Source organism: Nicotiana tomentosiformis, chromosome 12 (assembly GCF_000390325.3).
Source record: "Nicotiana tomentosiformis chromosome 12, ASM39032v3, whole genome shotgun sequence".
Taxonomy (NCBI): Eukaryota; Viridiplantae; Streptophyta; class Magnoliopsida; order Solanales; family Solanaceae; genus Nicotiana; species Nicotiana tomentosiformis.
In genome coordinates, this window is record NC_090823.1 from 39,533,325 (window position 1) to 39,550,728 (window position 17,404).

The 17,404-nt window shown below is 36.6% G+C and overlaps 1 protein-coding gene across 1 annotated transcript; it reads left to right on the forward strand.

Annotated features, from left to right (window-relative positions):
* The first annotated feature begins 11,342 nt into the window (after positions 1 to 11,342).
* On the forward strand, positions 11,343 to 16,920 carry LOC104096859 (protein NLP9-like). Its single transcript, XM_009603300.4, has 5 exons — positions 11,343 to 12,691; positions 13,397 to 13,441; positions 13,546 to 14,265; positions 14,557 to 14,680; positions 15,273 to 16,920. Exons 1-5 carry the CDS (start codon positions 11,882 to 11,884, stop codon positions 16,373 to 16,375), a joined length of 2,802 nt encoding a protein of 933 aa, XP_009601595.1. The 5' UTR covers positions 11,343 to 11,881; the 3' UTR covers positions 16,376 to 16,920.
* Positions 16,921 to 17,404: the final 484 nt, after the last annotated feature.

Consider the following 17,404-nt stretch of genomic DNA (forward strand, 5'->3'; position numbering starts at 1 on the left):
ATCTCAAAATACTAATTGAATGATGAAAACAATGATATATTAATGTATATTAACCAAATCTGAGTTAGAATCACTTACCCCGATGAATTTCTTGAAAAACTCACGAAACATCGTCACAAACCGAGCTCCCAACGTCCAAATGTGAAATAATACCCTAACCCTCGATTATATAGTACCACGTCTGATCTCCCAATGTGCGGTCCACACATTTTCAAATGTTGTCCGCACATTTCCAAGTTTTGTGGCCGCAATCCAAATTGTGCGGCCGCACTTCACAGTGTCTGCACTACCAGGATTCAGTAAAATACCCATACCTTTCTGTATAAATGTCCAAATGATTAAATCTACACCTTTCTAGAAATTAGATTCAAAGAACTACAACTTTCGTTTTTGAATCATCTCCAAATTCCTTGTATACTAAAAGATATAAGCTTCCGAAATCGGACCAATGAACCTGCAAAATCACCTTTCTGCGGCCGCGAGAAGAATTTTGCGGACCGCACAATTTCAACTGCGGTCCGCGCATCTTCCAGTGCGGTCTGCACAATTCCTACTGCCCCAACACTTTGGGAGTTTGCGACCGCACTTCTGCACTCTAAAATGTGCCCTCCGCATTTCAACTATTCCATAACATCGTCAGAGTACCGAAATGCCCGGACTCGCTCAAAACTCACCCCGGAACTCATTCGAGCCACTCGAGATCCCATTCAAATATACCAATAAGCCCTATAACATAATACGGACTTACTCGGGGTTTCAAATCACGTCAAACAACATGGAAATTACATTTAAACTTTTATATTTACAAAACCCGTGCCAAAACATACTAAATGAATCTGGAATGACTTCAAATTTGGCACACAAGTCATAAATGACATAACAGAGCTATTCCAATTTTCAGAATCGAATTAAGATCCCTATATCAAAAAAGTCAACTCCCCGGTCAAACTTCCAAACTTAAATTTATATTTTAGCCATTTCAAGCCTAATTTAACTACGGACTTCCAAATAATTTTTCGGACATGCTCCTAAGTCCAAAATCACCATACGGAGCTGTTGGAATCATCAAAATTCTATTCAGGGGTCGTTTACACATAATTTGCCATCCGGTCAAATATTTTAACTTAAGTCTTAATTCTTGGAACTAACTGTTCCAATTCATTCAAAAACCTCACCGGACCTGAACCAATTACCTCGGCAAGTCACACAACAACTGTAAAGCACAAATTGAGCAGTAAATAGGGGAACGGGGCTGAAATACTCAAAACGACTGGCCGAGTCGTTACATTCTTCCCCACTTAAACATGCGTTCATCCTTGAACGTGCCAAGTGTTGTTTCCAAACCATCACATCACTATTCCATCTTACCACGCACATACCCGGGGGTGATCCCACGCCACCCTATTCCATATAGGCCTGACAATACTACGTAATTGAAGAACATTACTTCAACCTTAGCCCATAAACCTTGAAATTCAATTTCCAACATTCAGAATTTCTTTTCAAGACCCGAATCTCACATCTACGCACTATATGAGTCTGAACAAGTTGTATCAAGCCATAACCATATCCCCAGATATAATCACGCAACATACTACACAACTCACATGCTCGCAACACCATTTCCGATCACAGTAACTACTCCAAACTAACCAGGTAATAGTATACCACATATCTAGCTAAACCTCGTTCCAAAACCTTCGTACACTGCTGATATTTAGAGAAACACCCGGAATCTCATAAACAATTATTAGACCAACAAGTCACGGAGCTCTCTCGCCCCAACCCGAATCATAATCACTTTTTAAGTCGATTTTTGATGTCATCCTCCCAAATATACCGTAATCAAATCTGATAGCACATATTCTAGGCCCAATGACCTTATATTTTTAAACACAACTATCCCACAGACATGCCACACCAATATAACTCATGCCACAACTGCGCAACCCGTGTACCCAAAAATGGAAAATGTCTCAAAGAAGAGAACTGTATTGCGAGTTCAACAAGCACCACCACAACTGCAATGCTATAAGCTCATTATATATAATAGAACCAAGACACACAAATTTAATAACAGTAACCATCTCTTCTAGAGCTCACATTAACATCACTCGCACGGACAACTCATGTGCTATAGTAACAATATCTGGACCCGCACGGATAACTCACGTGCTATAGTATCAATATCTGGACCCGCACAGACAACTCACATGCCAATAATATCAGTATATGGATCCGCACAGACAACTCACATGCCAATAATATAATCTGCATGGCATTGCCACAGGCCCCCAGTCCAAGCATATCATACAAGAGAAATTAAATAAGTACACATGTATATGATAAATGAATTAAGATTCTCATGCTCCTGGACTGGTATAAATAACACGCCATAGAATAGGCAGGTGCAAAGTGTGCTATCACAACTCGAATCAGTAAGTTAACACAGAATTAGTAACTACCCAATTTATTCAGGGAATCAGCCTCTTTGTAACCTCAAGTATAGCCCAGATAGTTCTCAACAAAGGTATGAATACGAGAAACGTTATAACTTTACGCTTAATAATCAACTCTAGGCATATCATAGCCTAAGCATTCTTCCGAGTATGATACTTGCTCTGATGCCCGCACATGGGCTCAAACCTCACATATATGCACACTCATAGCGCGTAGCTATCACAAATAATTAGCGCAACTAGTGCCTCCACTGAGTTTAAATAAAACACTCACCTCAAATAGGACGCAACCCTGAAGCAATATGCTTCGAAGAACTCCTAGTTTCCAAATTCACATAAAACATGAACCACCATAACTGATCCCTCCAGCACTCGGATGACTAACACATCTTTCATGCATGATCATCCCACGAGGAATACTTTCATAATTCTTCTATGCCACATAGCAATAATTTGAATATCAACAGTCTAACAACCAGGTGAATACCACAATACCAATGAACATCCGTTAGTCAAAACACAATGCGCCTTTTGAAATGTGCACCCTTCTCAGGGATTACCGAGCAGTTATAACATTCATCTAAATATCTGAAACTGACCATTCTGTCCAAAATTCGTGATCTTCCTTTCAAGAATGAACTGCCACCTTGTACATGTAAATCTAAATTTCGCACAACACACCACATCTATCATGTGAAAAGCATGAGAATCTCATTATAAACTCTGAGTCACCAGCAAATTACATACCCTATTAGTTAGAAACCTTTATCTTGCTTCTTTCTAGGAGGGAATCACAATACATAACACGTTCCCCACACCGGTAGAAAATATCCGGCTCTAACCATGGTAGAAACCATCAAGAACACTTTGAAATCCATTAGCACATAACCAAGCTATCATAACTGAATTCCTCTAACTCGACCAAGCCACACAGGTTGCCAAATCCGAGAGTATTACCACAAAACACCCGTAAAGCCCCACCTCATCATAAGAACCAAAAGAACCGAGCATACCATTACCATACTGATCCAGCATGTTACCTATTTGTCCTATTTTCTCCGAGTTTCTTCTGAATTACCCTCAAGTTGATATTTCTCTTTGTTAGAACACTATTATTTTTACCCAAAGCTCATTACAAGACATCTTAACATAAAACCACACCACCCTAAGCCCTATAAGCCACTGTATTCTTCTTAAGCACCCCCATAAGTACCACAACTGAAACGCCCACTCTGAAAATACCTTCTTTTTTTTACCTTTCTTATACTGGAATGTAGAATCCATAGTCATACAAAATTACCGCAAGTCCCGGCAGCATCAAATGTAAATCTCAGATTCTATCTATACACAAATCCGAAAAAATTCTCGATTACTATATATAAATCTCGAACCCATTAGAACCTTCTCGAGAGTCATCCACTCTGCTCAAATCTAATTTGCTCTGCCCCAAACGGGCCGAAAGACATGTGCTCCTTTAGCACAATCAACACTCAAAGAAGTAACCCTGCCTTAACATGACCAATCAAATTCATACTTCGTCCGCACTACATCCTTCAAAATAACAACTTAATCACTCCATAATTTTCATATTTTCATAAAGTGTAATGTAACCCGTATCCAGAAATTTACTTACCCGAGTCATCCTCGATTTCCACCTCTGCAAGTCATAACTAACCCACAAGTATGCCTCAGACCAAAACTAAAATTTAACATATATCCATGAAATTGAATTGTCAATAGCAGACTCCCCCACTTGGCTCAAATTCATAGAACAAAACACTCGATAACTCACAATACCCATACTTTATTACTCCCATAGTACTGCAGCCAGTTTAACGAAAATTCTTCTCAAGCTTATGCAACATCCACCATAAAATACCTCAATCATCCGCTAAGTTCGCATTTATTCTCGTGACAGTCAAGTCAACTTTCTCAACCAGATTCAAATTCAAATCTCAACACATACGCCCCGCTGGTAGAAAAGAAACTCTTCACTCAACATTATAAGGAACACACCTATGTAGTTTACTCCGCAGGAGATAACCCACCTGCTTAGCCTCAAATTGGCTCATCTTGCTATACCCCTCAAAAATATATCACTTAATATTTTTGAGTTTGAACTCATCAATACGACATGAAAATCTACTTCGCTCCACAATTAAACAACATGACAGATCCCTCAACACACTCACAACTCTAGACTGTACGTTACATTAAAACAGGAATCAAGTACCCAATAGTAGACTTTTGAGTCACAAGTAAACTTTATTCGTCTCATTCAACCCACCTGACACATCCCGCATTCACATCATACTCATCATATAGTCATTCAACCACCCATTGAGCCACAAACTCTACTCGTAGGGATACTACCGACGTATAAGTCCAAATGCACAAGTTCTCACATCCGAAACTACCGAGCTTAAGTTGCGGTCTAACCCTGGCCTCAAGTCCTCCAGACTGGCCCATCACAAAAACATAGGATACTCATCTTGAATCTCGTTCATGGAATCACAAGCCGATTATGCACAACTGATACCGAGCGCTCACCTGCGCACACGAATGCGTGGAAGGAATTCAAGGAGTTATGTTTCAAGCTGAATCAATTCCGCACGATAGAATACAAGAAAGGGAAATTTTCCTAAGGGTTCAGCAGCCTCTCGAAGATAAGTACAGACGTCTTTGTACCGATCCGCAAGACTCTACTAAACATGCTCATGACTCGTGAGACCTATGTAACCTAGGCTCTGATACCAACTTGTCACGACCCAAAGTCTCACCTGTCGTGATGGCGCCTATCTCAATACTAGGCAAGTCGACAATCTCAATAAGCCACCATATCTTTTAAGTTTGAAAATATAATATTTAATTTTAGCGGAAGAAATCTCACAAACACAGATATAAACACTCCCAAAATCTGGTGTCACTGAGTACATGATCATCTAATATGAATATAAAGTCTGACTGATAAAATCACTATCTAAAAGTATAGAACAGTACAATAACTGAAAGAAAGAGAGTCAAGATCAACGGACTCCAGGAAACTACCTTGATTGTCTCCAACTGATAGCACTCTAAGATCTAACGGTCGCTGTGTCCGAAAGCATCTGGATCTGCACACGAGGTGCAGAGTATAGTATGAGTACAACCAACTCAATAAGTAACAAGACTAACCTCTGGGCTGAAAGTAGTGACGAGCTTAGCAGGTACAGTCCTACATAAATAATGGTACAGAAATGTAGGCATGCTTTCAAGTTCAACAATTAAACTCAGTACAAGTGAAATAGATCAATACTGCATGATATGAGGAATATGACATCTCAGTGGAAAGACCTCATGTAATACTGATCACAAATCATTCGGTCACTCGGTACTGTTTATGGCCAATCCGGTCCAGGGATATTCCATCCCGTATATATATATATATATATATATATATATATATATATATATATATATATATATATATATATATATACACACACATCGACTAACAGTCAGTCACTCTGTACCGTATAAGGCCAATCCAACCCTGGGTAATTTATCCCCAAATATAAATGATACGGACAAGATCCATATCCAGGAAAATTCATCACAATATAAATAAGTAAGACAAGTCCATGCCCTGGGAAGTCCATCCCGAATATATAATCATCTACGCTCACTAGGGGTGTGTACAGACTCTGGAGGGGCTCCTTCAGCCCAAGCGTAATATAAAGCCGATATGGCCTACTGCAGGCGGGCAGTCCCGATCTGTATAATAAATAAGCCTATAAGGCCTGCTGTAGGCGGGTAGTCCCGATCCATATAATAATAAATCCAATAAGGCCTGCTGCGACATGCAGCTCTGATCCAGAACAATAAAGCCAATAAGGCCTGCTGCGGCGTGCAGCCCGATCCCATAATAATAAAACCTATAAGGTCTGTTGCGGCGTGCAGCCCGATCCCATAATAATAAAACCTATAAGGTCTGCTGCGGCGTGCAGCCCGATCCCATAATAATAATAATAATAATAATAATAATAATAATAATAATAATAATAATAATAATAATAATAATAATAATAATAATAATAATAATAATAATAATAATAATAATAATAATAATATATTTATAAAGTTGATATGGCCTGCTTCAGACGGGCAGCCCTGATCCCATAAATATCCTCACAATGGATGAGCATGACTAAATATGAAATGTATATTTTAAAATATTTAATTCAACAGTAACACGACCCTATGGGTCCCAAAATATCGGCACATAGCCTAAACATGGTCTTTAATACGAGCCTCAGCTCAATTTCTCTAACACGTGGAGGATACGCGGATAATAACATAATTCTTTAATTTTACAACTCCACAATATTTATTTAAATCACCATTTCTATAGTGCACACCCACACGGTCGTCACCTAGCATGTGTGTCACCTCCAACAATTGATATAACACAATATTTAGGGATTCATACCTTCCCAACCAAGTTTAGAAATGTTACTTACCTCAAACCGTATAATTTCTTACTCAGATATGCCTTTGCCTCGCGAATCAGCCTCCGAACGCCTCAAATCTAGTCACAATTAATTTGATTTAGTCAATACAACATATAGGAATTAATTCCATATGAAAAATACTAATTTTCCAAAACAAAATCTGAAATTTAACTCAAAAATCGCCCGTGAGTCCCACGTCTCGGAATCCGGCGAAACTCACAAAATCCCATAATTTATTCAATTACGAGTCCAACCATACTAGTTTCACTCAAATCCGACTTCGAATCGACATTCAAATCCCAAAAATTTATTTTATGAAATTTCTACAATTTTCTCCAAATTTCCATCTTAAAATACTAATTGAATGATGAAAACAATGATATATTCATGTATATTAACCAAATCTGAGTTAGAATCACTTACCCCGATGAATTTTTTGAAAAACTCACAAAACATCGTCACAAACCGAGCTCCCAACGTCCAAATGTGAAATAATACCCTAACCCTCGGTTATATAGTACCACGTATGATCTCCTAATGTGCGGTCCGTACATTTTCAAGGGTTGTCCGCATATTTCCAAGTTCTACGGCCGCAATCCAAATTATGCGGTCACACTTCACAATGACTGCACTACCAGATTTCGGTAAAATGCCCATAACTTTCTGTACAAATGTTCAAATATTTAAGACTATACATTTCTAGAAACCAGATTCAAAGGGCTACAACTTATGTTTTTGAATCATCTCTAAATTCCTTATAGATTAAAAGATATATGCTTACGAAGTCGGACCAGCGAACCTACGAAATCACCTTTTAGCGGCCGCAAGAAGAATTCTGCGGACCGTATAATTTCAACTGCGGTCCGCATATCTTCAAGTGTGGGCCGCACAATTCCTACCACCCAAGGACTTTGGGAGTTTGCGGCCGCATTTCTGCAATCTAAAATGTGCCTTCCGCACTTCAACTGTTCCATAACATCGTCAGAGTGTCGAAATACCCGGACTCGCTCAAAACTCACCCCGGAACTCATTCGAGCCGCTCGGGATCCTGTTCAAATATACCAACAAGCCCTGTAACATAATACGGACTTACTCGGGATTTCAAATCACGTCAAGCAACATCAAAATTACAATTCACACCTCGATTCAGACTTATGAGTTTCAAACTATTCAATTTACAAAACTCAAGTCGAAACATACTAAATGAATGAGGAATAACTTCAAATTTGGCACACAAGTCATAAATGACATAACAGAGCTATTTCAATTTTTAGAATCGAATTTCGATCCCGATATCAAAAAGTCAATTCCCCGGTTAAACTTCCAAAATTAAAGATAAGTTTTTATAGCCACAAAAATATTATAGTACGTTAAACCTACAAGTTTTAGAAGTCCTATATAAACGTGGAAATGTTATGATACATTTAAAATCATAAGTTTTAAAATTCTTTCTTTCTTTCTTCCGTGCTTGTCAAACAACATCATATAAATATCTATGGCTTGTTTTATAGCCTATTTGGCCAAGCTACTAAATCAATTATTTTGAAAAGTGTTTTTCTTAAAGTGCTTTTCAAAAAATCACTTTCGGTGAGAACTAGTTTGTGCTTAGCTAATTAATTTGAAAAGCGCTTTTGAGCAGCAATTAGTGTTTGGCCAAGTGTTTAAAAAATATTTCTAAGTGTATTTTATCTCAAATGTATTTTTTAAAAACGTGCTTTTGAGTAGAAGTTACTTTTGTCTGCTTCTCAAAAACTGACTTCTACTTAAAAATATTCTTTTTCCTTTTATTGGCCAAACACCTTAACTTTACCACAAAAAAATACTTTTGGCCAAAAAGAAACTTAGCCAAACAGGCTGTTAGACTACAAAAATTTCTTAATTTTCATACGCGATCAAACAATCACATAAAATGAGATCAAGAGAATAATTGTTCTTTAATAAGCGTGTAAAAACTTATTTGACAACTGAATGGAAACAAAGAAAGTACTAGCATTTTGGAACTAAAGATAAATAAATTATTAGGCGCCTGATTAAGATCAATTAATATATATTCATACTTTAATTTATTATTGTCAAAACTAAAATTATTTGAGTCGAATAGGGTTTTTTCCCTTTCCGTGCCGTCTCTATTTTCCTTTTTCCCTGTTGTGTCTCTCTAATAGCATGTTGGCTAAACTGGAAAAATCTGTTTATTTTGATAAGTATTTTTTTTCAAAAGTGTTTTTCGAAAAAGTATTTTTGGAGAGAAACAGTTTGTGTTTGACTAATCAATCTGAAAAGCACTTTTGAACAATAATTTGTGTTTGACCAAACTTTTCAAAAAGTGCTTTTAAGTATCAAATTACGAATAAGGACATGAAAAAATTTACTTAGTATTTAATATTATATGAATAAATAAATAATCTCAAATATTTATTATTAAAGATAATAATTAAGTTTTTTCATTTTATTTAAGTAAAATATGAAAATAAAATTTAAAAGTACTTTAATTATTTCAAGATGATTTAAATATATCAAAAAAATTATTTAACAAATATAAAAGCATTCATCCCAAATGTCATAGTATATTAGAAAGTTATCCTAAAAATAAAAAGAAATATTAATACATTAGGAGAGTTCAATAATATAATATCTAATTGTAGGTATTAGGTTTAAAATAAGCAAGACTATTTTACTATATACCATATTTTGCTAAGGATATTCTTGGTAAGAAGAAAAATCAAAACTGCTTATACTTCTGTTTTTTCCCAAAAATACTTTTTTCTTAAAAAAAAAAGCTTGGTCAAACACCTCAAGTTGAGAAAAAAGTATTTTTTGAGAAAAAAAAATTACTTTTGGGACGGAAAAAACTTGATCAAACATGCTATAAGCTTACAGAGGGAATAAAGAGAAAAGAGCTCTTGGTTCTGTCTTAACTCCCCAAGTTCCAAATGCTCTAAAAACACCATTTCTATTTTTAGCAGCAAAACTTCTGAATACTATCTATAAGCTCTAAGATGTTACGTCACCCATTTCCCCTTTCTCTACCTTCCAAAAATAGCAATCCCTTTCGTTCTCTCCCGATTCCCCCTTTGACCCTCCTCTCCTTTCGTCATACTTTAGATTAAAAAAAATAAAATAAAATAAAAATAAAAAAAAATAAATATATATATATATATATATATATATATATATATATATATAGCGTTCAACATTCTGTATCTAATCAAATAGCGCCTCTGTCAGTGGCGGACCCAAAATTTTGTGCAAGCGGGTTTAATTTTAGAAGTACATAACTTTAGTCTTAAAATAGTAGTTATCAAGTGGGTTCAAATAAAATATTTATACAAAATTTACACAACTTTAATTCTAATTTATACATATACACAATATTAATTTTTAGCGAAGCGGGTTCAGTTGAACCCGCTAGCCATCACGTGGGTCCGCCACTGCCCTCTGTTCTATTAGGGGTCGTTTTGTATGAGGTATAAGTAGATATAGTCCTGGTATAAAATTTTAATACCACCTTAATACTTTGTTTGGTTAGCAAACCTGGTATAAGTTATCCCGAGATTAAAATTAGTATCAGAATAACTTATACCTTGTAGGGCGGTGGGGTAATTAGTGCCGGAATAACTTATACCTTCTTGTTAGAAATTATACAATTATCATTTTTAATACAACATACCAAACAATGGATAAAAAATAATATCAGGATAACTAATCTCAGCATAACTAATCTCATCATAACTTATCCCAACATAACTTATCCCAACATAAGCCGTATTAAAATCAAACGACCCCTTATAGTATTATTTTATGTGACAATATCTTTTTGTTAGTTCCTTTTACAAAGAATATCATTCATTTTTAGAAATATTGAATTTAAAATTTTTTATTTTATCTGTAATGACATGTTTATAATTATAAAAATATCATAATAGGTTTAAAATCATAGATTTTCAAAATCTTTCTTTCTTTTTAAAAAAAAAGGAAGAAGAAGAGAGAATCATGCCACATAAATTAAACAGAACAACAATAACAACAACAACAACAACTCAGTAAAATTTTACTAATGAGGTCTGAGGAGGATAGTGTATATGCAAACCTTACTCCTACCCCGAAGGAGTAGAGAGACTGTTTCCGAAAGATCCTCGAGTCAAAAAAAATAAAAAATAAAAGAATAAAAATAAAATAATATTAGTATCATAACACCAATCATAGAAAAAATAGTAACACCACAAAATCTACCACTAATGTGTAAAGCAAAGGGAGACACATAAATTAAACAGAGGAAATAGTAAATCTTAATGATTCAAGTTGACATGAAAATAGTTACTACTATTATAATTTAGTTAATTGATGAAAATTTAGTTTAAAGACTGAATTTATCCCTTCAAAGCTCAAACTTTAAAGTTCAATTACTTGGCTGTTAAATAGTTCTTGCATTTCTAATCTCTCCTCCTTGGAACCCGCGTTGTGTTTCTGTACAGTCTCAGCTCTTTCTTCACACGGCGGAGTTTATATTGTCATTACATACTCTATTAGATTTCAACCCCTTTTTGGTATATCCAAAACCTTAGTATTACGGGTTCTCCACCCTTTTTCCCAGTTCATTTTTTGCTTCTTAGCCATATACAACATGTGTCTTTTTGTTGATTCATTCAGCTAGACAACTTCAGAATTTGATTGACAGCTAAAACCTTCAAATATCCAGTTAAAAGTCTGGCTTTCTGGGATGCAGTGAAGATCCTGATATGTGCTCAAAGGAACCATTTCTTGGATACTGTCAAGTTCCTTAATTGAGATTCAGCCTTTATCGCTCTGATTCATCAAAAAGAAAAGAAAGAGAATTGGGGAAAGATTTTATAGTTTGATATTGGATTCTTGGAAAATTTGAGGCTTCTCTAGCAAAAACTTATTGGGTGATTTTTGTTTGTTGGACATCTTCAAATGGAGGGTATTGTCTCATTTGATGGAGGTACAATGTCTTCACATATAGATGAAACATTCAACAATGCAATAGAGATGATGAATTTTGAAGCATATGCCGGATGGTGCACTAGCCCCTGTGCTATAGAACAAATGTTTGCCTCTTATCCATCATTTTCGCCGATTAATCCAATGCCCATCAATTATGCACCTTTTGAACAATTGAACTTTGAACAACAGTTTCCCTGTGAAGGGGAAAATTGGATGTTTCAGCAGAATAATGATGACCAGTTACGCGATTCTAGTGAAGAGGCTGATTATGTTTCTGATACTGACAACTGTATAATCCCAAAGTCACCTTGTCAATCACTTCCGGAGCGAATGCTCAAGGCATTAGAACTGTTTAAAGAATCATCTGGTGGGGGAATCTTGGCTCAGGTTTGGATTCCTATGAAGAATGGTGATGATCACTACATTTTAAGCACCTGTGAACAGCCATTTCTATTTGATCAAGTTCTATCTGGATATCGAGAGGTATCCAGGAAATTCACTTTTGATGTGGATATGAAACCAGGATCTTTTCCAGGTCTTCCTGGTCGAGTTTTTACTTCGAGAATACCCGAGTGGACATCAAATGTTCAGTACTATAGAGAGGCCGAGTATTTACGTGTACGATATGCAGTTGGCCATGAAGTCCGTGGATCGATTGCTTTACCAGTTCTAGAGGATGATGGACATGATACGCCGTGTTGTGCAGTACTAGAACTAGTCACTACAAAAGAGAAGTCGAATTTTGATTTGGAAATGGGACATGTTTGCCGGGCTCTACAGGTTCTTGCTTTAATTCTATCAGTTCCTTTGTTTTTCGTTGCAATAGTACCTTTTCCACTGAGAGAGAATTTTATTTCAGCGTAATGAGGATGAAAATAGATGATCCAAAAACTGTAATATCTTCCGCAGAATATATTTTGGAATATGTTTAAAAGCTTGATAAGCAGGCTAATAGTCTTTGCTTCAAGTATAACTTTTGACTACTAGGCTTTTCCTTTTTAGTTTTTTAGTTTTTCTTTTTTCGGGGTGTGTTGTTCATAATAAGTATCGATGGATGAAGTTTAGATCGAATATTATTGCCTTTAAGTGCCTTTGATTGGATATCGAGAGCTTTAAAAAGAACAGAAAACATGATTTCGCATGAATTAATTGTCTTAACAATTTCTTCCAATATAGTGTATGACAACTTCATATTGTAAATTTTCACTTTCATTTTTTTTCTGGTGATGCTCGTGATGTACAGTAGTTAAGTTCTTTCCTGTCAGCAGAGAAAATGTTTTGTCAGTGTTCTTCCTTCAGTAATATGTTTTAGTTGGATATGTAGCCCGGATACAGGGGAATTTTTGGTTGATCAATAGTCAATCTTTATGTGTTAGTTCATAGCTGGCCTGCTCGAAAGTTTATGCTGATGATCATCTCTTAATCTATTTTAGTTGTATCCTCAAGAAAATAATGGGTTAAGATTACTGTGTGGTCATTTTGCAGTCCGTAAACTTAAGGAGCACAACACCTCCTCGATTTAGTTCCCAGGTAATACTCAATGTCTTAATCCCATCTGTGATCTATACATTGTTTGTGGCCATTTCTTTTTGTCTTGGAATATTTTGTTCCCTTCTAATTTTGCTTCCTTGCAGAGTCTCTCAAAGAATCAAAGAACTGCTTTAGCTGAGATAAAAGATGTTCTACGAGCAGTTTGCCATGCTCATAGGTTGCCTCTTGCTTTGACGTGGATTCCCCGTATTTGTACAGGAGGATGTATTACAAGCTCAGATGAAAAAAGTGTATTATGTGTTGAGAATACAGCTTGTTATGTGAGTGACAAGGAGATGCACGGATTTCTTCATGCATGTATGGGACATGATCTCGAGGAAGGACAAGGTATTGTTGGGAAATCTCTCCAATCCAACCATCCCTTCTTCTACCCTGATGTGAAAGAGTACCATATAAGTGAGTATCCACTTGTTCACCATGCACGGAAGTTTGGTCTAAATGCTGCAGTTGCTATCAGATTACGTAGTATATTCACCGGTGATGATGATTACATATTGGAGTTCTTTCTTCCTGTCGATATGAAGGGAAGCACCGAACAACAGCTTCTCTTAAATAACCTCTCGCGTACCATGCAGAGAATTTGCAAAAGTCTGAGGACAATATCAGATGTTGAATTAGTTGGACAAGGGGGTGCAAAGTGTGGGTTACAGAGTGAATCGGTTCTGGATTTAACACCAATTGACTTGTCAAGGAAGATTTCTCAGCATTCTTTATTAGGCAGCACTTTAGATTTGAGTAAAGCAACTTTAGACGTATGTGATTCAGAAATAGCTGGAATGGAAGCTGATGGTTCTCGCGAACAGGTACATCACTTAACTCAACTTCCTTACTGTTATCTAGCTCCCCTAGCTTATTTGGTGGACTATGTTTTACTCTGCTTAAGGTCTTAACTTGTTCTATTTTTATAAACAGAATCTTTTTTTTTACCCTTTTTACGTATTCTTGAGCGAATGTCTTTCGCTCTTGAGAATTGTTTTTCAGTAACTCTTACTTTATGTGCTCCTAGACAAGTTATGTTCATTCTATATGTTTTTAAATTCTGATCTCATCCTTTTTGTCTGTCAATACTGAAGTTATTGCATTTTATTTTGTAGACAATGAGTGTATCAAGAAGACAGAAGGAGAAAAAAAGAAGAGCGGCAGAGAAACACGTCAGCTTGAATGTTCTTCAGCAATACTTCTCTGGGAGCCTCAAGGACGCTGCCAAAAGCATTGGTGGTAAGAATTCACGCTCTCGTCTAGTGGAAACAATCAACTAATTTAAACATTCTTGAAAAATGTATTATTATGTTGGTATGTTTCCCGTTCCATTGGGTTGTGATTTTCTGATTCAGAGAGATACCTTGCAAAAGCTTAATGGACCTTGTCAGATTTTTGTGGTCGTCCCAAATTGGGGCTAATATACACGTACTGAGTACCATCTCTTGTCCCTCTATTTGCCTTCTAACGTGATTTTGGGCTCTAACCCATACATCCCAACTCTCCTATCACGATTCGAATATGCTATTTTTCTTTGTGCCAATTCAATCTCTAATTCTATGTATCTGTTAGTAGTGCCTGGAAATTTAGGTGACAGCTTAATTAAGCCAAAAGTTTAGCATACCCCAAAGGAAAAACAAATGGGAGACAGAAGAAAAACCATTAGATTAAACTATGAGCTGTTCTTCAATGATTTTCTTAAAAGAAAAGTGTCATTATCAAAGGATGCAGACTCTTTAAGGTTTAAAAAGAAAACTGTTTGAAGTTGAAATCACAAAATTAACTAACTTGCAAAAGATGGTTAACACTTTTTTGTTATGTGTTTTTTTAGTGTGTCCGACTACATTGAAAAGGATATGTCGGCAACATGGGATCCCAAGATGGCCATCCCGAAAAATAGGCAAAGTGAATCGTTCTTTAGTAAAGATACAAACTGTGCTTAAATCAGTCCAAGGGATTGAAGGAGGATTAAAATTTGATCCAGCCACTGGAGGTCTAGTTGCGGCAAGTTCTATCCTTCAAGATTTTGACTCAGAGAAAAGTATGCTCTTTCCCTGCAAAGAAGTCTCTGTGAAAAATCCAGATTCCCAGGATGCTGTGTCTGTCCTCCAAACTTCATGCATTGACAACCACGACTCTGTGGTGAAAATGGAAGAGGATACACATGTGGATGGAAACCAACTAGCAGAGTCAAACAGTCCATTTTCTGGATTTTGTCATGGCTGCAAATTGGCTGCATTAGATGCAGGGTCGCCTGCAAGTCAGGACAAAATGCAATGTACCAACTCTAGAAATGTGTCACTAGGTTCTTTCTGTACGAAAGAAGGATGCAGGAGTTGTCGTTTGAGCACAAGCAACTTAAAGTTGGACAATTCCGGCTGCCATTTCATCAGTCGATTCCCACATTCCATGCCTGACGCTGATGATGTTGAGAAAAAAACTAGAGCAAGTAACGAAATGGATGGAGATGATGTTGTTATGGAACATAACAAGGGAAGTTCTTCAGGGATGACAGATTTGTCCAATGTGTCCGGTTCAATGATGAATGGCAGTTCATCAAGCTCTCACAGTTTTGGTGAACGAAAGCATACCAAAGTTAAGGCAAGCAGTGAAGATGGTGGGTCATTAATTACCATAAAAGCTACTTACAAGGAAGATAGAATCCGATTTAAATTTGAGCCTTCAGCAGGGTGCTTTCAACTCTATGAAGAGGTTGCAAAGAGGTTCAAACTGCAGACCGGGGAGTTCCAGCTCGAGTATCTTGATGATGAAGAGGAATGGGTGATGTTGGTAAATGAAGAAGACTTGCACGAGTGTCTTGAGATACTCGATTCTCTTGGTACTCATAGCGTAAAATTTCTTGTTCAAGATGTGTCATGTGCTATAGGTAGCTCAGGCAGCAGCACTAGTTGCTTTTTGACGAGTGGCTCTTAGTTATACAGTGCAGAGAAGCTTCTTGAGAAGCTCAGGCAGCAGTAGAGCTCTTTGTTCTACTCTCACTTTTATGCAGTTGATATCGAGTCATCGGTACTTGATCCCGGCAAGAGATCCTGATAAGAAAAACTGAAATCCATAAGAGGATGCACTAATAGAAGCATTATACTCGGCCAAAATCATTTGTTAATATGTTACATTTATATTGTGTATAGGTAAGATAAGTGTCAGGTAATTGTAAGAGTTTAAAATAGTTAAGGCACTAGATCTCAAGTGCCTCAGCTGCTAAAAACTGTTAGTTTAAGATAATGCTTAAAGGTAATGGTGAAAAGTAAGCTTTAAGAGTCTTTCTATAAGAAATACAAAAAGTTGTCATATCTTTGCATGAATACTTGTAGACAATAAATTTGTGTGGAGAAAATAAAATCAAAACCGAAAAATATTGTAACAATTGTAGTATTTTATTTCAAATAATATGAGTGTACAATCTCTATTGATTCTACTTTTCTAATATAAATTCAAAGGACTTTGAGCTTGATCTTGAATTTGAATTTGATTTATCCGTCTTGAATTCAACTAGCACGAACTTTGATTTGAACTCGTACTACTTGAACTTGATTTGTCCTTCGTTCTTGAGTTTGAACTTGATTTGTCCTTCGTTCTTGAACTTGAACTTGATTGCTTGAAGCTTGAAATTTGTGGAGGAATTTGCAGCATTTGATCCACAAGCTCTTTCTTACTTCTTGTTATAACTTCTGGTGTCTTTTCTGGGTTATGAAGACCCTTATTTATAGTTGTGGGAGGGAAGAGTTATGATAAGAATAAACTCTTTCCGACCAATCAAATTGAAGTGTGACAAGGCCGCATTTGATTGGCCAGAACATGTCGCTTGCATACGTGGCGCGATTTCATTAGCCTTTTAATGTGACTTGGCATGCCTTGTCATTTGGACACGTGGCATGATCCTATTGGCTCTTCCGTTTGACTTGGCGTGTCACGTCATTTGACAAGTGGCACCAAACTGAGCCT